We start from the raw sequence: 26,419 nt of genomic DNA on the forward strand, positions 1-26,419 counted from the left end.
GCACCAGGCTGTTAATGCTGTGTGGTACTTTTGAAGGTTTGTAGGGGTTTGTAAGTAGTATTTTAATGCACTGTAAGATTATTAATGTTAAAACAGTTAAACTGTTTTTAATCTTACGTTTTAATCTGATTTTTGTATTGCTTTTAACATTCTTTAGTGACCTTAAATTCCATCATCAGGTGAAAGGCAGAATTTGAACAACAACACAACAACAAGTCTTTTTTCCAAGCAGGAAATGATTATACTTCCCACTCTGGTCACTTTTCATTTTGAAAAAAAAATGGCACATACAGGATGGTACGCACAGAGAAGACAAAGCAAAATGGCCAGTAGCACTCCACAGGCCATTTTGCCATTCTTCCCTTTTGCCAAAAAGAGGCTTCTGGGGTTCTGCTTTCACTAGGGAGCAAAAAAGATTCACACAAATCCTAAATGAGCTAGGCATAAATTAATTGCCATTAATTGCCTGTTCTAGAGAATTCAACACCTGTGTTAAAACCACAGCTTGGCTTCTTCCCACCACTTACTGTGCATGCACAAAGGATAAAGAGAAGAACAACAAAGAAGCATAGAGTTTAAAATACTCCAATATGGAGCCCTGTGACAGCAATTAATTTAATTCTCATTAACCTGCTATACTCAATCTACTAAACTACCTGCAAATTCATTGAAGTGGTTCCCAATGTCATAAGCCAGGTAATTATATCCACAGTATTCGTAGTCAATGAACTGAACATCACCTACACGAGACACAAAAAGGAAAATTTGTAAGAGTAAGTATAGCACTATACACTGAATCTTTACTGTGCCTTTTAACATTTGTCAATGTGTTCCGGTCTGCTGTGCTCAGTTGCATGCATTTCTAAGACATTCAGGAACAAGACTGTGTTTCTATTTCATTTAAAAGAAATGGGCGTACTGAAAATGTATTTTGATTATGAGTCCATGGAACATAAACTAACATCAATTTTGCTTTCATACCACAGGAGGGCGTCTGTTACCTAATTTTTAAATAGAGATAACTACTTGATTTGTATATTTGTATCATTATTAGCTAGTATATTCAAAGGCAACTTTTAGAAAGTTTAAAACCAGTAGTTTTGCACAAAGAAAGGTGCATGCTGCATCATTTTTGAACTAATATTTCCTTATTTAAGTGGACTCTTAACTTACCACTTCAACTATAATGCAATATATATATATATATATATAGTTCCAAATAAGTTGTCTAATACTAGAATAAAAGCTGTAGAATTAACTATTAATATACACTGTTCAGAAACAAGTTATATAAAGGTTCAAATAGCCCTCACTCTTGAGATCTCATGTTTCTCAGATTTTAACTAGAAATCTGAAGAAACCAAGCAGCATTAGGCTTCAAATCAATATGCACATCTTTCTAGCTCACATTTTACTAATCTAGGCTTTGGGGGGGGGGGGATACATTGCCTTATAATAGTGAACAGCATTTTGCTGAAACATGATGCAGTGTGATCTTAAGCGTTAGGTGTTCCCACTGCTAGAATATTTTGCTAGAAATCCTCATCTACATCAGAGAGCTTAAGCAGCCATTCCCTCTTCTAAGGGAACAACAGGGGAAAAACTGCTCGGGGGGGGGGGGGGGGGGGAGGACTTGTAGTAGGTCCTATTCTTTTACAGTATGGCTTTCCAGGATAGGACAAAGAAGTATATTGTCACACTGAACTGATAAAAAGCAGTGTATATGTGTAGCATAGATGTGTTATAAGCAAGATTTTCAGAATATATTCAAAACATTTTAAGTTTTTACAGATTCCCATATCACCTTCCTTACATGCCAAAGCCAGAGAGTAATTTACACCCTACAGGCAAATCATGAAATGAATTCTTATACCTTCTAAATGACCACTGTTTCCCACAACCATTCAGGCAATCTTATAATACAAAAACATAGCCCAACTCTTCTTTTGCTATTCAATGGAGCTAACTTTTAAAAGCAGTCCATTTATGTATTTCCCCACGTTTGCATTTGAAAAACAAAACGATAAAAACCGCAGGTGACAGGCCTGCATGCATGAAATGTTAAGACAGTTACTTAAGATTAACATTCGTTTTACAATCAAGTTATACATTACAACGTGTGTGTGCAGTGTCGATAACACCACCAACTAACCTTTGCTTTTTTTAAAAAAAAAATGCTAATTTCCAGTTACAGTTAACAGTATTACAAAATAAGAAAATGAAGCTAAGATACAGATGAGGCTGTTACCAGGCTCCGTGCTCTCCTAGGGGGAGGTGCATGCGAACAAGTGATGCGATAAACCTCCAGTCAGTGCCTGTAAGTAGCACGGTGCACGCCGCCACTTGGCAGCAACAATGGCATACCTAATCTGTAGCAGATGAAGAAAATTTGGCAATCTCATATTCGACAAGACACAAAACTTTAAATAGAAAGTTCTGCATTTCACTGCACTTCCTTTTCCAGACTCACATGACAGTGGAACTCAGCCTTAAATTTAAGTTTTGCAAGAAATACAAATGTTCAAGATGTACTACTGCCTTTCATTTTTGAATTCTATGAAACGTCTCTGTGGTCAAGCACAATTCCATCCATTTCTAAGAGTAATGTCCTTCTGTTTTTATTCCTGGTACAAAGCATAACTGCATGCACGATTAATTCATGAAGACGACTCGTTCTTTATCTAAAAGGAAAGTTTCCCAGGTCCTTGGGGGAGTGGCTTTCCACCTCTTTGAAAGTAGTTAACCTTGTGCTTCCATCAAAGCTATTTCCTCAGTTCTAAGACATATTTCCCCCCCCCTAATATTAATAATAATGTATATTCCACCCTCTTTCCCCAAAGGGACTCATTTCTAAACATCTCTATACATGGGATGTGACTTAGAATCACGGCTGCTTTTTATACAAAGCTTTTTTCCTTGTTGGTGCTACTGAATTTAGTGGGCATCTTACAATCAGTGACATTTTAGACTAAAAAAAATAAGTTATTTAAACTGTGAGCAGAGGTATATTTGCAAATATCATTTTTGAAAATCCTATCCGAAATATTTCTGGTTAGAAAATAAATTTTGGGTGTACAAATGATAGGGAGCTACCCTGAGTTCCTTGAGCTCAGCACTGCATTGAATAAAAATGTTTTCAAAAATATAGCAATAGTTAGGGAAGTGTTCTTTCACAGTTATGGCTATTCAGTTGTGAACATTTTTCAAATCAGACATATGGATGAGGAAAGGAAATCAGGAGAAGACAAAGATGAAGACATTACACAAAAAGCCACTCAGATAATGAAGACAATCCAGAGAATACAACAGTAGTATATAACATTATTTTCTAGTGCTGCTTCATGAAGATATGGAAGACAGACACTAAGTATTTAGGGCAGTTACAATTCTGCAAGCCATTTCTGCAAAAGTGATCGATAGCATTTTTAGATTATGTTGTGCGAAGCAAAACTATGTTTTCTACAGTCCCTTAAACAGCATGAAATTTCAGGGGAAGAAATCAGATCAGATTTTATATTTATTTATTGGTTTAACATATAGCTGTGTGAAAATATGTCAAATTACAACCAAAATCTATCTTGGAGCAACTCAGAAAAGCCACAATAGCTGCTACACATCAATCTAGAAGAGTTACAAAACAATTTCTAAGTGTTCGGGGTTCTGCTTCACCACTATCACTGGAGAAGCTTCAAGACAATGTTATAACCAGACATGGTCATACTACCAAAATAACCTAAATGAAAATATTGTCTAGGAAATAAAAATATCCCTACAGTAACATACAAGCATATGTTGTGAATGAAAAAGAAATGTTAGAACAGCATCACGTTTGTGTGTCATTTGTTTCATCTCTTGCTCTGTATGTAGAATTATAGTGTCTGATTGAAGCCTAATAATTTTTTTTGGAAATGCGGCAAAGGTGTTCACAAACTTTTTCTCCCCATTGAACACGGTGAAATTTATGTTCAAGTCAACATAAATAGGATTGCACTAGAAGAGAGAAATTGATGAGAAAACAGTAGAGTCTCGTTTATCCAACCTTCGCTCATTCAACTTTCTATATTATCCAACACGGTTTGCCTCCTGCCCGTATCCACAGCTGTTTCAATACATCGTGATGTTGTGGTGCTAAATTCGTAAATTCAGTAATTACTACATAACGTTACAGTGTATTGAACTGCTTTTTCTGTCGATTTGTTGTAAAACAATTTTTTGGTACTTAATTTGTGAAATCATTACGTAATTTGACCTTTAATAGGCTTTTCCTTAATCCCTCCTTATTATTCAACATTTTTGCTTATTCAACGTTCTGCCAGCCCATTTATGCTGAATAAGTGAGACTTTACTGTACATTCAGCAAAGAAAAAAAAATGAAACTCAACACACGTACAGCCAATTCTTTGATAGGGTAAACACAATGAAACAAAGCAGTTATGTAAAAAAAAGAAGAGTGTCAGTGTACAGTAATTCAATGGGTGGAACATGGGGAAATAAAGTTCAAAATCTTTGCTCAATCACATTTTTTACTGCATGACTTTCAGCCAACCACTCTCAGCCTACTGTATTCTAAAATGTTGTTGTGAGAATAAAAAGGGGAGGCGGACCTTGAGCTCAGTATATTGCTGAGATTGAAAAACTAACAAATATAAATAAACTCTCCGTAGAACTAACTTAATACTAATGTACTCTAAAAATTAATACTGCTCACTCTGCTATTTATTAATAACTAAGAAAAAGGGGAACAATTTAATTTATTTTAATATATTTGGGCCTGACATTTCACCTATAAAATCAAGTTGGATGGCATCATAAAAATGTTAAACAAAGTCCATATACAAAATTTAAAATGTCAGTGGGAATCATTCTCTTTTCAGTTAAAGTGATACATTGGATTCCACATTGCTAACTTTTAACAGAGATAAAATTAAAAGGGTTGACCAATGATGTGGTACATTATTTTTTTGACAGTAAAAAATCTTGCAGGAGAAAATATTGTAAAAGAAAAGAGTACGGAGTAAATCACATCTGTATTCTGCCTCAAGTAGCTTTTTCGCACGTCAGTGACACTAGCACCATGTTAGAAATTTGTGTTTTACTGCATGTCCAGCTAAAGTTAAATTTAAAGCTGAGTTTCCACTGCTAAAATTGTTCCTTTTAAAACTATGTATCAATTCCATAAACATTGTTGCCCAATACAAGACAATACACAGTTTTTGTATTTTACTCATGGTTTATAAAGTCCAAGATTAAAGCAATGCTCAACATTTTAGCACTGCAGAAATCTTAAGCAATCTTAAGAAATCTTAGGGCTAATTCGCAAGATGTCCTCAAGTGAGAGTTAGCAAATGATAGTAACACCTATCATTTGATAACTACAACTACCACATAGAAAAGATGGACACCTGAGATCTGCCCTTACTGTGCATGTGTTGTGCGACGATATTTTTTTAAACTTCATTGTTACTTGATACAGTTTAGCTACTACATACACTTATGCAAACAATTACCCATACTGAGAGATCTCCCTTTACCCCTCCCTGTTCCCAAACGCTAAACACTCACACACTGGTTTTGTAGAAATGCTCCTAATTGATGTATTGCTTTCATTGATTTATTCTCCATTCTGTTTACAAAAGAAAATGACAGCAGATTCGTTTCAAAAATGTGAAAGTTGGGCTTGACGCTCTTCAAGTGTGATTTTTTTTTGTCTTGATGCTTAACGAAAGAGGTGTTCTGTCATGAATAGGTCTTTGCAGAACAGTCAGTGTTCTCCAATCTGATGCAACTATTCTCATTGTATCAACCAAGTTTTGTTCTCTTTCCAAACATATGTCTGGACTTGAAAAGTCAATTCTAAGGAGTACAATCTAGGCAGTTTTCCAAAGGGTGGTGAGCATGCTAGAAGAGGAGATACAATATATTAACACCCAATCAGTGCTGGAATCCCAAAGACAGGTCTATGGGAAATGATGCAATGTTAATTTAAAAATAAAAGAAAGATTGGGAGAAATTTGATCGATTGAAATAGAAAGGATGAAAAACAATGGGAATCTTTAATTGTAAAGAATTTATTTAATAGTATGACAGACATGAAAAGATACCTATTTTTTCCATAATCTGATTAGATATTTACCATGTCAAATCAACCTTTGCGCTAGGAAAATTAAAATAATAAACTAGGAAATTGAAATTTGTGTCTTTATTGAGTAGTCTGCTTCATTAGCAGTAGAGAACTATTACAGAGAAGATGTTGAAAAAGCTCTAGCTGAATGTATGGTTTTCTTACAGCAGTTTATATGGGTCACATTTTATCTATTTTTAACTTCTACCAAAGCTAACCATGATTTCAACGTAACATTATTTAAACTGTTTTTCCTTTGCTCCTATTTTCCTTTCTAAATGAGCAATCCAGGTTGATTCTATTAAGAGATAGACCTTATGCAGAGGTAACAATGGTTCCTGCAAGCCAGTCTGCAAGTCAGGACCAATCCTTAGGTGTGCAAATCCTGCTGCTCCTCCTTGACTTCTACATATTTCTTTATCCTTTGCCAGTATTAATTATGGTCTGCATTATATGCTTAATGGTAATAATGTTCTTGTGTAAGCACTGTTTGAAAATTTCAAGGTTTCATTCAGTCTTAGGTTTATAATGTCACTTGTCTGAAGTGGAGCACCTGCAATGCAAAACCCACAATGAATGCCAAGAAGAGAAAGAGGAGTGACTCTGGAAAGGGCAGGAAATATGCATTCCCAAGGCTGGCTTTTTACTTGTTCTAGTTAAAGTATCATTTAATAACCAATTATCTCATCACCAAGATTAACACTGAATGTATTATAAGCTACAGATGTTTCATTTCTTAGAACAAAATATTCCTTTTAGAAATTCCAATACTGATAGTAAAAACAAGTCTAATTAGCCAGTTTATAGAAGACTTCCAACCTCCAATATATTTACAAAAAAAATCTTCAACTATAAAGATACCTATGTACCTCATCAGCAGGATATAAACAGAGTCTTGGAAAGTATCTTTCCAGATACTTCACCATGAAGAATTCCTCGGTGGCATCAACATATCTGATAAATCAGAATACAGAGATAATACACAGTAACCTGGAAACATTTGCTCCCAAGGCTGATGCAAACAGTTAAGTTTCGATCAAAGACCCTTAAGACTATACCTCACCCTAAAATTTTCTGTTGTCAACATAATACAATATTAGACTGCTATATGCAGGAAAATATTCTTTTCTGCAAGCCCTCATGTATTAAATAGAATACAATTATTAAAACAGTATTTAAAACAAAAGTTACTATGGCATTGAAATTAGCATCAAGCATCAAATGACGAATTACAAACAACTGTAAGAAATTTAAAACAAAGATCAGTTATAATTATCCACCCTCCCCAAGCTACTCCCGTGTTTAAGCCAATACAAAACAAGCCTTAAAGGTTACTTACAGTAGTGTTCAGTACCTACCTTGTTTTCCATTGTAGATTATATTTTTGCACAACAGATCATTGTGACAAAGTACCACTGGAGAGCCCAGATTTGACAGTCTCTCTTTCATCCAAGCCATTTCTTCCTGAAGGATTTGACGATTTGGGATATCTTTTAGAAACCTTTTAAAATTCAAAAGAGAAAAAAAGTTCAATTAGCAGGAACTGTGCCCTTAGACATATGCAGTGGAAAATTACTCTCACAAAAATGTTCAGTTGTGGAGTACTATGAAAATAGCTCTCTATAGGCATAGAATCCCACATATAAACATGAAGGAACTTTTTTATCCTTAAATCTGGGCAGCTTTCTCCAGGTTCATTCATGAGCTTTAGAGTAACAATCATGGAAATAGTTTAGATTAGTGGTGAGATTGGCTTTTTTTTCTTTTGTCCTAGAAGTCAAACTTAATTTGAAAATTATGCCATGTGCTATATGCCAGAAACATGTGGAACATAGGGGCAGATTACATAGAGCCAGAATGGCTGGGGCCAAATGTATACCTTATAGCATGGGAGTTTCCTACTATGTACACTGGCACAGTCCAACTATTTGCACATCTATTCAGGAGTAAACCACAACAGACCAGTTTGCAAGCATATAAAGAATGTCAATTCTATGACAGATATTTAAAAATAGGGTATCATTGTTCATTGGTAACTATTGGTTTGTAGGAACTCTCATCAACCATATCCAGCTTGCATTCTCCATCCCTGGTGTAATTATTACTTACCTTTTGTGCAAATCCTTATCTACAAATTCTGTTGGTATAAGAGAGAAATATTTTCCCATCTTCAGCCACATGTTAGACTTGGGTATCCATCCATTGTGGGCATGTATAGCATGAATTTTTGCAAGCTGTCTGGCTATTAGCCTGGAAAAGATTAGAATTAATACTACTATAAAAATAAAATTTAACAATAGTTACAGAAATGTTTTCATCAGTCTCTTTACAGAACACTTTAATTTTTTATTTATAACGTGATGGCTTATTAGCTGACTATGTGTGGAGATGACAAACTGTTGTTACTGGTATGGAATGTCTTAGCCTTCAATGCAACAATCACCTTCAATCAACATCATACTTTTCAAGTCTCCCATCTTATTATGAACTATCAGCACTTACTGTAATTTGTTGTTTGGGCTTGGCCTTATGTAAGCCACCCCAAGTCCCCGTTGGGGGAGATGGTGATGGGGTATAAATAAATATTATTATTGTTATGCTACAAAAACATTTATGATATACAAAACATCTTTGTGGTTTCTTCAAACTCTATGATTCTATGATCTTGACAGTTTCTTTACTAAGAGGAAATGTAATGATGGAGACAAGAAAGACAAACCCGGAAGAACATAAGAGGTATAAAAATGATGCATGATGTGGAGATGCTGGACTGAGATTTTCTCGCTCTTATATAATACTACAACTTGAGGTGAAGAACTATGGGGGAGACTAAGGCCAGGCAAAATGTAGCATTTCCCCTCCAGAAAATGACTACAGAATTTGCTGCTACAAGATGACTGTATGCTACTTCCAAATGAAGGGCAGCTTGCTTCTCGACACCAGGCTCTGTTAATTAACACCTGAAGAGGGTTTTAAACTTTCATATCCTGGTGGCTATCTTTCCATAGGCAATGGTTAACAACTGTGGGAAATAAGACATTAAATCTGACATGATTTTTATCTGATCTCATCATAACAGTCAATTCAAACAATTTAGCACAAATGCAATCTGGAAATTGCAAAGGCCAGAACACCACAGGAAAAAAGCATTAAGTATCACCAGTCTTAACAGAAATGATTGAAGAATTAGTCTATGATAACAAAAAAAACTGCATTCAAGACAAAGCCATAAAAACCTGGGAAGTATAGAACATAGCAAGTTAGAATGATTTCAGGCAGGAATCCAACTATTTGAAGAGGTTATTGTAATGCATGTGCACATTAATAGATATCATGTTCACACTTGAAGAAGGAACACTGTAGATGGGAGCAATTCTGGTCACAACATAAGGAACAAAGGAGAAAATATTTTTAAATGGCCCTAGGAGATTTTTGGATGACAACCTAAATAAATAAATAAGTAAATGGCACTAGTTTAGAGAAATGGAGCGACATGAAGTACCAAAAACGAAATGAGTGGTGCCAAAGAACTTACCGAAATATCTCTGGGTTGCAAACATGTTCTGGATCCAGAGCTTCACCTTGCATAAATTCATAGCACAGGCCATTATTGAAAGTACAGTAAAGCTTTGGTGCACAGCCATGGGCCTGTAAAACACGGAAGCTTTTCAATTCTTCATCTCGATCAACTAACAGCTCTGTTTTATTTCCATAAATCCTAACAAGGACAACATCATCCATTTCTTCACCCTTGTAACAGCCAATAAGTTTATTGGTGATGCCATCCGTAAATACCTGCAAAGGAATAGAAATAAAGATTCAGTTATACAACACACTACCTTTTGGATCATAGTCCTGAAAGTAGCTTACAATAGCTGCAGCAATGGATTGACTCCAAAGTTATCCATTTATTTAGTCAAGTCCTTCTATAAACACAAGTACCTTTGAAAGAGGAGAGATTTTCACAAATGGAACTGAGGAGGGGGAAAGATATAATTATAATTTATTATTAACATCTTCCACAGCCCCAGGTATCGCCTCCATAAAAAGGCTGATCTATCACCTATAGCCATTCCTCAATTGAGATAATCTGTTTCACCAGATCAGACTAGCTAGGTATCAAAGGAAATCCAGGTGAATGCACAAGAAGGCTGGACTGCCCCTCATGGATCCGGCCTTTTCCTGCCTGCCTGACCAGGAAGGCAGGTAGCAGAGGATAGGATCCGTGAAAGGCAGCTCAAGCCATTTGCCAGGCTCACATCATTCCCATGGAAATGGTAGAGGCCTGGTGAATGTCCAAGGAGGCTGGGCTACCCTATGAGGATATGGAGGGCCCTACACTGCCTTCCTGGTCAGGAAAAAAGGAAAGAGAGGGATGGGGGAAGAGAAAATTAGGGGAAGGACAAAAAAGGGAAGGAGGGAGGATTACAGGAAGGAAAGAAGGGAAGGAGGGAGAAAGGAAGAAATAATAAAAGAGATGTAGGAAAAAAAGAGGGAAGGGAGGAGGAAGGAGGGAAGAAAGAAAGAAAAAGAAAGAAAGAATTCAGAAAGCATGTTGTAGTGGATTTAACTTTGGACAATAGGTCCAAAGTTAAAACCACTGAGTAGCTTTAGGTAAGTAACACTCTCTCAGTCTCAGAGGAAGACAAAGGCATATCCCTTTTGAATGAATCTTAACAAGAACGCTCTGTGATAAATATGAAATGTCTTGAAGGCACACAACAACAACAATCCTAATTAATTATTTATTATACTTTAACTGGAAAGCAAGGTGTTGTTGTTGTTGTTGTTCATTCGTTCAGTCGTCTCCGACTCTTCGTGACCTCATGGACCAGCCTACGCCAGAGCTCCCTGTCGGCCGTTACCACCCCCAGCTCCCTCAAGGTCAGTCCAGTCACTTCAAGGATGCCATCCATCCATCTTGCCCTTGGTCGGCCCCTCTTCCTTTTGCCTTCCACTTTCCCCAGCATTATTGTCTTCTCTAGGCTTTCCTGTCTCCTCATGATGTGGCCAAAGTACTTCAACTTTGTCTCTAGTATCTTTCCCTCCAGTGAGCAGTCGGGCTTTATTTCCTGGAGGATGGACTGGTTGGATCTTCTCGCAGTCCAAGGCACTCTCAGCACTTTCCTCCAAGTGCTGATAATAACCTATTTGCGGCCACAAGAGGATTAGCCTATTTAATTTCAGCCCTTACTACTCAGTGTGCAGGCCTGTTTTAATGTTTACTGTTATGCAGTTACCAGTTTTAGGCAGCAGAGGCTGCTGTGGTTGTGACTATACACCAAACCTATTGCTATTTCATTAAGTCACAATGAAGCAGTGGTCAGGATAACATTACTGTATACTCTTTTAGGAGTTGGAAGAACAGGGAAGGAAGAGGAGCAAAAGCGCCTTACTAACTGTACCAGACAGATGCACTGAGCCGTCAAGATTGCACATCCTTCACCTTGCCCCATCCCTATCTACATTTTTAAAAAAGCAAATCAGACTACCTCATATCTAGTGTCACAGCATTATAGAGTTGAAAGAGACAAGACCATACAGTCCTGTCCCTTACTATGCAAGAAAAAAAACATCCAAAGCACTCCCAACAGATGACCATCCACTCTATCCTTAAAAACTTCAAGGGGAGACTCGACTGAGCTCCAGGGCAGCATATTCCAATACCAAATAGTTCTTATTATTAGGAAGTTCTTCCTAATGTTTAAATGAGATATCTTCTATTGCAATTTGAATCCACTGCTCTGTGTCCTAGTCTCTAGAGGAGCAGAAAACAAGCCTGCCCCCTTCTTAATGTGAAATCATCTCAAATATTTAAATTTGGCTACCATGTCTCTGTCTCACCCTTGTCTTCTTTTCTCCAAGCTAAACTTATCCATACCCCAAGTCTCCCCTCATAGAGCATGGATTCCAAGCTTTTTACCATTTTGATTACCATTTTAAGGGCATGTTCCAGCTTGTCAATATCCTTCTTGAACTGTGATGCCCAGAACTGTACATGGTATTTCAGGTCTAATTCCACTCATAACACGATTACAATACAGCATATCTTATACTGGTCCACATGGTAGAGAAAGAATTTCTATTGTGTTTCCAAATCAGAAGGAGGGGGGCACACAACTAGCTCTTGGTTTTCCCTCTCAAAAGTACAGAGGCCAATATTTAATTGCTACTCAAATACATCATTGAGAACTGAGGGTCATTCAAGAATTAAGTTTCACTGATTGAGTAGGTCTTCTTTACTTGGAAGAACAACTTTTCCCCCCCTTGGTGGTATGGCTCAATTTTGGTCTATGTCATATAGTCACAGCAAAACATGAATTACTTATAACATGATAAACAGTCTGATAATTAAAATGTATCCATGCAAGTGATGAATTATTACATCTTTATTTTAGCATTCCTCCAGAGTCATTACAACAGCCCTGAGAATTTGGGTTGGGCAGTGAGGTCAAGGAACTGACTCAAGTACAACAGCTATTTCTTCTAGCTCTCATATCATCCTGAAGTCTTAAACATTCCACTGACTGCCCATTGTTTCTCACTGAAGTGGTAAAATCTTCCATTTTTAAAACAATTGTTTCATACAAGAAATATTCAAGTTTTGAGGTTTATAACTGAAAAGCAAGTGTGTTCTGTATCTGAAACTGGTAAGAGAGCATAAGTTAAGAGGGAGTGGATTGCTCCTTTATATCATCTAGAGCAGGGGTCCTCAAAGTTTTTAAACAGAGGGCCAGGTCACAGTCCTCAAACTGTTGGGAGGGCCGGATCATAATTTGAAAAAAACATGAATGAATTCCTATGAACACTGCACATATCTTATTTGTAGTGCAAACAACTCTTTAAAACAATACAATAATTAAATTGAAGAACAATTTTAACAAATATTCACTTAGTAGCATTTCAACGGGAAGTGCGGGCCTGCTTTTGGATGATGAGATAGGATTGTTGTTGTTGTTGTGTGCTTTCAAGTCATTTCAGACTTAGGTTGACCCTGAGCGAGGGCCGGGTAAATGACCTTGGAGGGCCGTATCCGGCCCCCGGGCCTTAGTTTGAGGATCCCTGATCTAGAGAATATTGACCACTGAAGTTGTACTTCCACAACTGTGGGTTTAATCTTTAAAGAATTGATTATGAACAGATTAGTTACTCCCATGCTCGCTGCTGCCCTATACCCATCTTAGGTTGAGTTTGGGCGCTGCACAGAGCTCAGGTGGGATGGCAATAACAGGAGGAGATAAAGGCAGTAGAAAGAAACAGTAGCAGCACTAGTTCTGTCCGCACTAGAGACTGCTCACCCTCCTTCGCTCCACTCTACTCCCTCCGTCCCATCCCTTCCACCCCATAGCTACCTAAGCAAGTGGCAAGTGCTAAGGCCAGCCACCCTAAATGTACTGGTACTATTCTGTCTGTGCTGAATATGCAAATAAAACATGCCAAAGCAGATCACATTCTATATAGAATACTTGAAATATTCCAAATTCTTTTTTAGTCCTCCCCCGCCCACCCCGCTTGGGAAATATTACATCACTGCCTATTTCAAAATCTGTGATATTAAGCTAAAAGTGAAAATTGAAATCATGTATTTATGTATGGAGCCCCCGGTGACGCAGTGGGTTAAACCGCTGAGCTGCTAAACTTGTTAACTGAAAGGTCACACAGGTTTGAATCTGGAGAGCGGTTTGAGTTTCTGCTGTCAGCCCCAGCTTCTGCCAACCTAGCAGTTCGAAAACATGCAAATGTGAGGAGATAAATAGGTACCGCTCTGGCGGGAAGGTAACAGTGCTCCATTCAGTCATGCTGGCCACATGACCTTAGAGGTGTCTACGAACAACACCAGCTCTTCGGCTTAGGAATGGAGATGAGCACAACCCCTAGAGTTGGACACGACTGGACTAAATGTCAGGGGAAAACTTTTACCTTTAATGTATAAAGCAAATAGGAAATAATAATATATTAATATTTCTGTATTAATTGTGAAAATGCCATTACCTTATTTTACACTTTAATATGTTCAAAAACCTTGAAAAGTGGATGAGCAACAAAGGGCTGCATGTTGACTCAGGGCCATGTTAACAAAGCATGAACCAAAGACATCTCTCCCAGGTCGGCACTGTAGGGATCTGAAGTGTCTAAAATATTGTAAATTTTTATGCTACATTGGGTCCTATAATGGGGAAATGGCGAAATATGAATTATAAATTATAATATAAGCAGGGAGGAGGGATATCACAAGTTGAGGGTGGTCACGAGAACAAACGTCAGCAAGGGACACTGGTGTGGCTTAGACTCCCTCCCTTTTCCAAAGATTGGTGCACCAGTCAGGAGAAAAGGCTAGGCTAGTTCATTTTACAGGCAATCCTCAAGTTATGAACAAGATATGTTCTGTAGATCTGTTCTTAAGTTTAATTTGTTTGTAAGTCAGAACAGGTACCTTTTTTCATGGTAACTTCAGTCAAATATAGATATATATTAGCTTTGGATAGCATCAGGAAGCATTGACACCCCTGTAGTGTTTGTTTTGCTGTCTGTGCCAGCTTGCTTTCTGTTCCTGGGATAATTAGATTTGGAAAAAAATGGCTCGTGGAAATCGGGATTGGCAAAAAAAGGTGGAGACACCTTTACCCCATGATAACTCTTTCAGGAGTGAATTTCCCAACCTAGGGATAGATTTCTCTCACTTCCTACTGTCTCATCCCTGTTGTTAACTGTGAGTCATTTGTAAGTTGGATGTTTGTAACTTGGGCACTGCCTACATAATCCTTACTCAATTTCCTGAGAGAGAAACGGTTGCTTGTCAATAAAGGGTATCTCAAGGCAAAGGAAAGATGGCAGCAACCAAGGGACATGTATAGTGGTTCCCAAGAGTGAAGTCTACTCTTTTGCTAGAGTAGCAAAACTAGAGAGGATTCACATTTACACTAACAACTGAATAAGACACCCAAACATTTTCAATCTGGCAGCACCCCAGTCAAAGGGTTTCTGAGGCATTGCAGATCAGTGCATTGGGAAATGATTATCTGCAGTGTTCTCGCAGTCTTGTGAAGCCTTCATACAAATAGCTGTGGCAGGACCTCTAGAGCACAACTTCTTGAAATGTGGGTCCTGACCTCAAACTTTAGCTCAGTGTTCGAGTCCCAAAAAAAAGGCAATTGCAAAAGTTTTCTGAATGTCACCTAGTGATTGTTTTAGACATTTACAAGAATATTTTGCAGTGTTTACAATAGACTCTGCAGAAGATGCTTCACCTGCACTTCATAAAAAGAAAAATCAACCTGTTTAGTAAGTCTTGAAAATGCTGGTTTGTTATCAGTACATGTTTTGATTTTTGTACCTATCTATATAACTGGGATCATGTAAACATTTATCAGACAGAAAGGAATCGTGAGTGAAAAAGTTTAAGAAGCCCTGCTCTTGAATCTCTCCTGCTGATCTACACCACCCCAGATATCCTTCAGTGGATTAACTGCTTGGTTGAAATGGTACTATTTCAGAAGGTGGCATCTTCAGACGGAACTATAACAATGGAACTCCAACATTACAGTTACAACTGATGATGTCGTCTTTCAGCCATTATTTTAAAATACTATATCACTCCACCTTGTAGGCTGTGTTCTAAGACTCTGATCCTAAAAACTGAGTTTGCAGACCACCATTTTGAGTACCATTTGCTTGGAAGAAAGAGCAAATAGAAATTAAATGTTCTACTCTGTAATTCCATGCCAGAAAAATATTTTTATTTCTAATTCTGAAGTACTTCAAGAGGCTACTGAGGTACTTCAAGAGTAGAAGCTGCAATATGTGCTTCCTGTAATGTGAAGAACATATTAAAGTTTTGTTTCACTATAGCTGAAATTCATACAATCTTTCAAGCTTCATACTTTTGAGGCCACCAACAGGGAATCTCTTCTCTTCCAACGTTGATTCCCTATCCCATTTCATGGTTTTCCCTAACAATTCACTGCAATATCTGAACAGTGCAACTGTGATCATTATTTAGCTCCAAAATAGGGCATGGAAACACACAATATATCAAAGATTTAGTGCTGTCTGATTTGCATGACATAGCAACTTTGGGTTAAGAAAGAAACATGGAAACTGGGAAAATATGCAGTGAAATAAAAAATAAATTATAACCAAATGTCTTCACTTCAAAGATGCCATTGATTGTAAGATGCACCCTAATTTCAGTACCACCATCACAAAAAAAAAAAAAAAGATGCAACCGCTATATCAAGAACATTTTAGAGATATTTATATAGGCGGCGAAGTGCGCCTTAGTTTATTCTGAATTGATGTTTTATATGTGCATGTATTTTATTTTATTTCATACTGTGTTCACTTTTATGTTGTTTTTAAGCACTTTGTGCCACCTGTAAGCCATCTCGAGTCCCTTCAGAGAGATGGTGCAGGATATAAGAATAAAAGTTATTACAATATTATTAGTGTTGAAGAAATACAGTGACTAGGCTCCACAAAATTTTCTAAACATATTATCGGATAGAAGATTAACAAATCTATTCTAGAAAGTTGTCGCTAGATCACAAACAGTAAGATGATTCCAAGCCCAAACAAATTGAACATTATTTCTAATAAGATTATTCAATTATTCCATGAAATATAAAATCACCTTTAAAATTCTACAGTAGTAGTAACAGATTAGTTCTGAGTTAACAACACCTATTTCATGTTAAACATTAACCTGAAATATGTTCTGTAATTTCTGCTCCAATTAATGGAGAACCAGTAACATAAATCATGACTCCCTTAGAAGTTAACTGCTGGCTATTTATAAACCTAAACTCTGCCACCACAACTGTAGTTCTATAGTTCAGCAGTTCTAGACACGTATTTACTTAATACCAGCCCTCTACAGTATTCCCTTTCAGGTGGACCTGACAACGTGTACTTCATACAAGAACAAGAGACCAGGGTTTTATGTTGTTCATCTCACTAAATGCTTTATAGAATAATGGCTAGCTAAATGTATTACTGTTCATTTTAAATTTTGATAATCCGAATGATTATGTTAACTATTGGTGGTAATATTTCTTATGCACTGCCTTCAGAAAGATTAAATTTTGAAAGATCATTTCTAAATCTCCTATTATTTTTAAACAAGCCTCATTTTAAAAAGCTCAATTAGCCCAGCAACCCTAAAAATTAAGATGTGTAGCATTGATAGCTAAGTGAATGAAGGAGATACTCCAGTCAAATATGAAATAGTTACAAACCTGCTGAGCTGGAGAGAGAAAGTATTCTAATATTAATAACAAAAACATCAGATCCTCCTACTATCAGAACTGTGTTTACAACCTATTACGGGGCAAGTTGGGGGGGGGGGGGAGAGATAAAGCCACCTAATTGTAATGGCATTTCAAAAAGTTTCTTGGGGAATTTTCAAGGTATGTTTTGTATGACATAAAATATTAGTTTACTGCACATCCTGTTTTGTTACAAATCTCTCAAGAACATTTGCATGAAGTTACATATTTGTCAATCAAATGTACAGTAATATTTGAATCCAAGACTTCAGTAAACAGATTCTGAAATAAGGAGAAGTTGGGAAGTTCAAGGTTGTCTGGAAAAAAAGTGAGGAAGAGAAACTACACCACAAAACCCATGCCCACACTCCCAAACTCTCTTCTTTCCCTAAAATCCACATTTCTCCAAGAAGGGGCAAACGAGTACAAAGGTGATGGTTAAATCTGACCAGCTGGACATGATTTATATTGCAAGAAAAAAAGGCTTCTGGTGAAAAAAGGATCTGCTCGCTCACTCTAAAGAAAGAAATTGGCAGGCCAATCCAACCTTTTTACTATCACACGTAGATTCCCTCCCCAAAGATAATATAGTAAGGTGACAGGGTGGTGGCCTGTTTGGATTTCCCAAACAAACATTTACACCCCTTTGAACTACAAAACAAGTGTGTGTGTGTGTGTGTGTGTGTGTGTGTGTGCTTTAAATAAGCTTTTTTCTTCAAACTGCAGGGAGCAGAATACTCATCTTTCTCCAACTAAAGATGGATGTTTCCCTGTCTAGCTTTTGCACTCCTACGCCCTCATTCCATTTTTGAATATCAGATGAGATGAGATGGTTATTGTTTGATGTACACTGCACCTTCTTCCACAAAGAACGACAATGCGAGGTGGTTCCTTCACCCCCAGTACTCATCATTTGCTACAAATGACAAATTACTACTACACATCACAATGTGTGTATGTACACACACACCTGGGAGAGATATGAGCTGCAAGCAACCCTTAGCAATTACAGTCAAATTAGAGTGCTGTGAAGACAGGGAAAGCAAGCCAAGTTCTTCCTAGAATACTAGAATAAAGGAAGCCCCCCTCCCTGCCTCCCCACAAGAACTTTAGCTGAGATGGAAGCAGGCAACACACTGCATTCCTTCCCTGAGTGAAGAAAGGCGGGGGAGAGAAAGAGATGGGCAATTGTTCTCAGCTTATTTATTCTCTCTCAAGGGTTTTAAGAATTATTAATAACACTAAAAATAAATCTTACTTCTTGCTCACCTCTCCTCAAGATGGGGTATAACACGGTTAAAATACATAGATGAATACACAAGGCTATGAAAACACACTTATTAAAAGATCAAGGCACATTCATATAATTCATAGCAATAAAATGTGAATTTCAATTCATAAGTTTAAAATTGACTGGATAGGCCTGCTGGAAGAGATGAATCAACTATAAGAAAAAGTGTAGGATGCAACATGTTAAGGAGTGAGCCTGATATATATACGCTATTTATACATGTATGTCAAGCCTGTTGTGGTTATGTGTGTGTATGGGTGTGTTATATGTGTGTGTGTTGATAAACACACATTTAGGTGTTGAAATGCTATATATAAATATTATACATACACCACGTGTATGTGTATAAACACACACACACGCATATATATATAGTGGAGTTGGAATGCTATATATACACACAATACATTTTCTGGGCACAACTCAAAGTGCTTGTTTTGAGCTATAAAGTGCTATAGGGTTCTCAGTGGCAGCTCCCAGACTGGAACCCTCTCCCTAGAGATCAGAATAGCCCCATCCCTGCTTGCCTTTTGCAATGATGGGGCAGCCTGGTGGGAATACTGTGAGTGGGATTTTGGGGGGGGGGGGGATCTAGTTTTAAACTGTAATTTTAATTGTATTTTAGTTTTATGCTTCATGACACAAAAGATTTCATATTTTTAAAAAATATCATATTCATATTTACATTTGTTTACTCTGTTTTTAATTTGCATTGTTTTATATTATTCTTAGCCACCTTGGGTCCCCATGTCAGGAAAAAAGCAGGGCACAATACAAGACATCTTTAAAAACTCATGAATTTTAGATTTGTATGTTGATTCTTGTACCTTATATTTTGGGGTACATATTTTACCATGGGGTGCTATTATAAACCAGACACGGGCAAACATGGGCCCTCCAGGTGCTTTGGACTTCAACTCCCACAATTGGAGGAACCCAAGTTTGCCCATGTCTGTTATAGATGTATTTTGTTGTGTTTTATATTGATATGTTCTGTGTTATATCCCGCCTGCAAGTAACAAATTAAAAAATATATTATAATTCTATAGTATTCTCTCTCACACACACACACACATATTCATGGAGTCCACCTTTATTAGCTATTTGATGATGTTGATTTTGATCTATTTTTGCTTGAACACTGTGTTTTGGAGTACAAATTTCACAATGGTGTGTTATTATAGATGTATTTTGTAGTATGTTTTTATGTTGATTTGTTTTGACTGTTGTACCCCTCCTGTAACAAATAAAAATAATATTATACAGCATTCTCTCTCATGCACACATATTTGCGGAAGTTTATCTTTATTTGGTCTTGGTGTTTATTTTTATCTATTTGTCCATTAAATTACCTTCTTTTGATTTCTATAGCATGTGGACATTTTGCGAACTTGGACCCTCCAAGTGTTTTATACTTCAACTGCCACAATTTTTAATAGTTGGTAGGCTGTTAGGAATTGTGGAAGTACAAAACACCTAGAGGGCCTAAGTTTGCCCATGCTTATTATAGATGTATTTTGTTGTCTTGTGTTTTATGTTGATATGTTTTGATTGTGTTATAACCTGCCTGCAAGTAACACATTTTAAAATTATTATTATACAGGGCTGCTGGGAGTTTTCTGAGCTATATGACCATGTTCCAGAGGAATTATCTTCTGACATTTTAGTATACAGCACTCTCTCAGACACACACATCTTTGTGGATGTCCACTTTTATTCGCTCTTTGTTGGTGTTGATTTCTATCTATTTTTCCTTGTACCTTCTGTTTCAGGGTACATATTTTACAAAGGTGTTTTTATTATATTGTATGTGTTTTATGTTGATAACTTTTGATTGTTATATCCCGCCTGCAAGTAACAAATAAATAATAATAATAATAATAATAATAATAATATAGCATTGTCTCTCACACATACATATCCATGGAAGTCTACCTTTATTTGTTCTTTGTTGGTGTCAATATCAATCTTTTTTTCCTTGTGTCTCGGGGGTACATATTTTATAATGGTGTGTTTATTATATAAAGATGAATTTTGTTGTATACGTTTTATGATTGTGTGTTTTCTGTTGATATGTTTTGACTGTGTTATATCCCACCTGTGAGTAACATATATATATTAAAAATACAGCATTCTCTCTCACAGGCATACACATATTTTTGGAAGTCCACCCTTATTTGCTCTTTGTTGTTGCTGATTTCGATCTATTTTTCCTTGTAGGTTGTGTTTCAGGGATACATATTGTATTTTGTTGTATGTATTTTATGACTGTGTTTTTTATGCTCATACATTTTTACTGTGTTATAACCTGTGAAAAAAAATGTGTGTGTGTGTGTATTTATACATATAATACAGCATTCTCTCTCTTACAGACACAGATATTTGTGGAAGTCCACCTTTATTCACTCTTTGTTAGTGTTCATTTAGATATATTTTTCCTTGTAAGCTGTGTTTCGAGGTACATATTGTATTTTGTTGCATGAGTTTTGTGACTGTACTAGCTGTACCCGCCACGCATTGCTCTGGCCAACCTTCCCTCCCTCTTTCTCTCCTTCCTTCTCTTCTTCTTCCCTTCCTTCCCCCAAATTTTCTTTCCCTTCTCTTCTTTCTTCCTTCTCTACCTATTATTGGACTGCAACTCCCAGCAGTCCTCCTGATCGATCTATCTACCTACCTATCTAATCTATCTATCTGGAGGATTGCTGGAAGTTGCAGTCCAGGAATACGAATTTGGAAATATGCAGCGATTGGGATGCTCTCAAAGAAATCCAAGGAGAAGAAAGCTTGTAGCTTGGGTGCAGTGCATTTGGGTCATCCTCCTCTCCTAAAGGGCCTGGTCTAGGGGATGCTGGGAGCTGTAGTCTGAAAGAGAATTTGTATATGCTATTGTGTGTCTTGTTTGCCAGGGGGAGTTGTTTTTGCACATGCGCTGTAGCATCTTTTTGCTTTTTTGGCTTTTTAAGTCCCTTCTGCTGTGTTTTTCAGTGTTTTTATGAGTGATGACCACTCATTGGCCTGATAGGTGTATTGTGTCCAAATTTGGTGTCAATTCATCCAGTGGTTTTTGAGTTGGGTTAATCCCACAAATGAACATTACATTTTTATTTATTTACTAGCCGTCCCCTGCCACGCGTTGCTGTGGCCCAGTCAGTGTGTATGTGTTGTGTGTGTGTGTGTGTATATATATGTGTGTGTGTGTGTATATGTATGTCTGTATATATGTGGTTTTGCACATGCATTGTAATTTTTTTTTTTTTGGCTTTTAAAGTCTCTTCCACTGTGTTTTTCAGTGTTTTATGGGTGATGGTCACTCATTGGCCTGAGAGGTGTTTTGTGTCCAAATTTGGTGTCAATATACCCAGTTGTTTTGGGTTATGTTAATTTGATGTCAATTCATCCAGTGGTTTCTGAGTTAGGTTAATCCCACAAACGAACATTACATTTTTATTTACTAGCTGTCCCCTGCCACATGTTGCTGTGGCCCAGTCAGTGTGTATGTGTTTTGTGTGTGTATATATTTATGTATATCTGTATATATGTGGTTTTGCGCATGCATTGTCATTATTTTTTGGCTTTTGAAGTCCCTTCCACTGTGTTTTTCCGTGTTTTTATGAGTGATGGTCACTTGTTGGCCTGAGAGGCGTTTTGTGTCCAAATTTGGTGTCAATTCGCCCAATGGTTTTTGGGTTATGTTAATTTGATGTCAATTCATCCAGTGGTTTTTGAGTTATGTTGATCCCACAAACGAACATTACATTTTTATTTACTAGCCGTCCCCTGCCACACGTCAGTGTGTATGTTTTTATGAGTGATGGTCACTCATTGGGCTGATAGGTGTATTGTGTCCAAATTTGGTGTCAATTCATCCAGTGGTTTTTGAGTTAGGTTAATCCCACAAACATTACATTTTTATTTATTTACTAGCTGTCCCTTGCCACGCGTTGCTGTAGCCCAGTCAGCGTGTATGTGTTTTGTGTATATTTGTATATATGTGTGTATATCTGTACATATGTGTGTATATCTGTATATATTTGTGTATATCTGTATATATGTGATTATGCACATGCATTGTAATTATTTTTTGGCTTTTAAAGTCCCTTCCACTACGTTTTTCCGTGTTTTTATGAGTGATGGTCACTTGTTGGCCTGAGAGGTGTTTTGTGTCCAAATTTCGATTTGCCCAGTGGTTTTTGGGTTGTGTTAATTTGATGCCAATTCATCCAGTGGTTTCTGAGTTATGTTAATCCCACAAACGAACATTACATTTTTATTTATATAGATAGATGTTTTCCGTTGATACCTTTTGACTGTGTTATATGCGAGTATATGTATATATATGTATGTATGTATATATTTGTCTATGTCTGTATATATGTGGTTTTGCGCATGCATTGTAATTATTTTTTTGGTTTTTAGTCTCTTCCAGTGTGTTTTTCAGTGTTTTCATGAGTGATGGTCACTTGTTGGCCTGAGAGGTGTTTTGTGTCCAAATTTGGTGTCAATTCGCCCAGTGTTTTTTGGATTATGTTAATTTGATGTCAATTCATCCAGTGGTTTCTGAGTTATGTTAATCCCACAAACAAACATTACATTTTTATTTATATAGATACAGATAGATGTTTTCCGTTGATACCTTTTGACTGTTATATGCGAGTATATATATGTATGTATATATTTGTCTATGTCTGTATATATATGGTTTTGCGCATGCATTGTCATTATTTTTTTGCTTTTAAAGTCTCTTTTACTGTGTTTTTCGGTGTTTTTATGAGTAATGGTCACTTGTTGGCCTGAGAGGTGTTTTGTGTCCAAATTTGGTGTCAATTCGCCCAGTGTTTTTTGGATTATGTTAATTTGATGTCAATTCATCCAGTGGTTTCTGAGTTATGTTAATCCCACAAACAAACATTACATTTTTATTTATATAGATACAGATAGATGTGTTTTTCGTTGATACCTTTTGACTGTGTTATATGCGAGTATATATATGTATGTATATATTTGTCTATTATTATTATTATTTTTATTTTTATTATTATTATTATTATTATAACTTTATTTGTACCCCGCTAGCATCTCCCAAAGGATTCGATGCGGCTTACAGTAGGCCGAAGCCCAAAACAATACAACAATACAACAGTACAATACCTAGCAAATAAAACAGTTAAGCAGAAAGCGACAATTAACAATATACATTATTAAGACATTATTAAAAACTGTATATATATGTCTGTATATATATGGTTTTGCGCATGCATTGTCATTATTTTTTGGCTTTTAAAGTCTATTTTACTGTGTTTTTCGGTGTTTTTATGAGTGATGGTCATTTGTTGGCCTGAGAGGTGTTTTGTGTCCAAATTTGGTGTCAATTCGCCCAGTGGTTTTTGAGTTACGTTAATTTGATGCCAATTCATCCAGTGGTTTCTGAGTTATGTTAATCCCACTAACGAACATTATATTTTTCTTTATACAGATATAGATAGATGTGTTTTCTGTTGATACCTTTTGACTGTGTTATATGCGAGTAACAATATAGACAGATGCTTTTTCAGTGTTTTTATGAGTTATGGTCACTCATTGGCCTGAGACCTGTTTTGTGTCCAAATTTGGTGTCAATTCGCCCAGTGGTTTTTGAGTTACGTTAATTTGATGCCAATTCATCCAGTGGTTTCTGAGTTATGTTAATCCCACTAACGAACATTATATTTTTCTTTATACAGATATAGATAGATGTGTTTTCTGTTGATACCTTTTGACTGTGTTATATGCGAGTAACAATATAGACAGATGCTTTTTCAGTGTTTTTATGAGTTATGGTCACTCATTGGCCTGAGACCTGTTTTGTGTCCAAATTTGGTGTCAATTCGCCCAGTGGTTTTTGGGTTATGTTAATTTGATGCCAATTCATCCAGTGGTTTCTGAGTTATGATAATCCCACAAACGAACATTACATTTTTATTTATATGGATATAGATAGATGTGTTTTCCGTTGATACCTTTTGACTGTGTTATACCCAGAGAAGACACATATACTCATGGAAGTCCACCTTCCTTCACTCTGTATTTATATGTATGTATTGGTGATGATTTCTTTTCCCCTGATGTCAACCTCCTTTCTTTCCATTTCTGTACCGTGTGGAGATATATTTTGTGTTGTAAAAAGGGAAAGGCACCCTCTTTCTTCTTCTTTCTGCTGGAGGCACACGCCCCATAGAGCAAGGCAGGCACCCACCACCTTGCCTGCCTTTGTTGACGTTTATTCCTATCTCCTTGTATTCCTTGCCACTTTCCTCCTCTTAATAGTGTGGGGGAAGCTTAATACAAGACAGAGAGAGCATCCATTCCCCCTCCTTTTTCCCTCCCTTCCTCCCATTCATCCATCCATCCATCCATCCTCCCTCCTCGAGGGAGAGAGAAAAGAGAGAGCTGCGGCAAGAGCTCCTCCTTTCCCTTTCGCCACAATGGCTGCGCCTCGTCTCTCTCCCTCTCTCTCCCTCCTCCTCCTCGCTCTGCCTCACACCCTCCCTCCTCCCCGGCCTCTCACATCCTCACTCAGCCTCCCTTTCATCCCCTCCTCCATTTTCTTCTCCTACCTTCAGCGTCACCTCCTCAGGCTTCCAGTCAGGCCTCAGGCGCCTCAGCAGCTGGAGGGCTCCGTAGCGGTAACCCCCACCGCCGCCTCCTTCTCCTCCTCCGGAAGGCTCCGACTCCTTCACGGCGAGGTCCAGCTTCGGCACCTCCGGGGAGCCCGGCGGCACGTGGATGTAGTTGGCCATGGCGGCAGAGGCCGAGAAGAAGGGAGAAAGGAGGCAAAGACGGGGCCGCGGCGGCGCGAGACGGAGCAGCAGCAGTAACAGCGGCGGCGACGTCGTCGTTGTCGTCGTCACGCGAGCGGCGCAGCCGGCAACTGAAAGGGCGCGAGACCAAGGGCGGGGGACGAGGAGGAGGAGGAGGAGGTGAAAGGGGCGGGGCGATCTCTCCGCTCGGCTTCTGCTCCCTCTCCGCTCTCGGTCTCTCTCTCGCGCACGCGCACGCACACACAGAGGGAATGAAGCTCCACCCACTTCATTACAATATTCAAATCACCCTCTAGCCCAGTGGTTCTCAACCTGGGCCCTTTCCTATGCCTTGCGTACAGGAAACCCCGCCCCCTTATTTCCCCTCATCGCCTCTTTTCTATTCCTACCGTGGATGAATCCCCGCCCCCTTAATTAGAATATTCAAATCAACCTCTTTCCCTTCCCCCTCCCTCACTGCCTCTTTCCTATTCCTACCGTACACGAATCACCGCCCCCTTAATTAGAATATTCAAATCAACCTTTCCCCCCTCTGTCACGGCCTTTCCTATTCCTCGCGTACAGGGAACCCCGCCCCCTTATTTCCCCTCATCGCCTCTTTTCTAGATGAATCCCCGCCCACTCATTAGAATATTCAAATCAACTACTCTCCCCTGACAGCCTTTTCTAGACCTCGCCTACAGGAATCCCCGCCCCCTTAATTAGAATATTCAAATCAACCTCTTTCCCTTGCTCTCCCCTCACAGCCTTTCCTAGTCCTCGCCTACAGGAATCCCCGCCCCCTTGATTAGAATATTCAAATCAACCTCTCACTCTTTCCCCCTCATCGCCTCTTTCCTAGTCCTACAGTAGAGGAAGCCCCGCCCCCTCATTAGAATATTCAAATCAACCCCTCTCCCTTTCTCTCCCCTCAGAAGTCTTTCCTATTCCTAGCGTACAGGAATCC

General features: G+C 37.9%; 1 protein-coding gene across 1 annotated transcript in view; it reads right to left on the reverse strand.

The window, feature by feature from the left end:
• ETNK1 (ethanolamine kinase 1) overlaps positions 1-25,658 on the reverse strand; it is a 36,678-nt gene extending 11,020 nt beyond the window's left edge. Inside the window, exons 1-5 of the mRNA XM_060776568.2 lie at positions 25,270-25,658; positions 9,657-9,916; positions 8,231-8,371; positions 7,480-7,622; positions 657-740 (exon numbers count right to left, since the gene is read on the reverse strand). Of these exons, the coding sequence (XP_060632551.2) occupies positions 657-740; positions 7,480-7,622; positions 8,231-8,371; positions 9,657-9,916; positions 25,270-25,452 (811 nt within the window). The 5' untranslated portion in view covers positions 25,453-25,658. The remainder of the gene's footprint in view (positions 1-656; positions 741-7,479; positions 7,623-8,230; positions 8,372-9,656; positions 9,917-25,269) is intronic.
• Between the last annotated feature and the right edge of the window lie 761 nt (positions 25,659-26,419).

The sequence above is a fragment of the Anolis sagrei genome, chromosome 5 (assembly GCF_037176765.1).
Source record: "Anolis sagrei isolate rAnoSag1 chromosome 5, rAnoSag1.mat, whole genome shotgun sequence".
NCBI classification, from domain to species: domain Eukaryota; kingdom Metazoa; phylum Chordata; class Lepidosauria; order Squamata; family Dactyloidae; genus Anolis; species Anolis sagrei.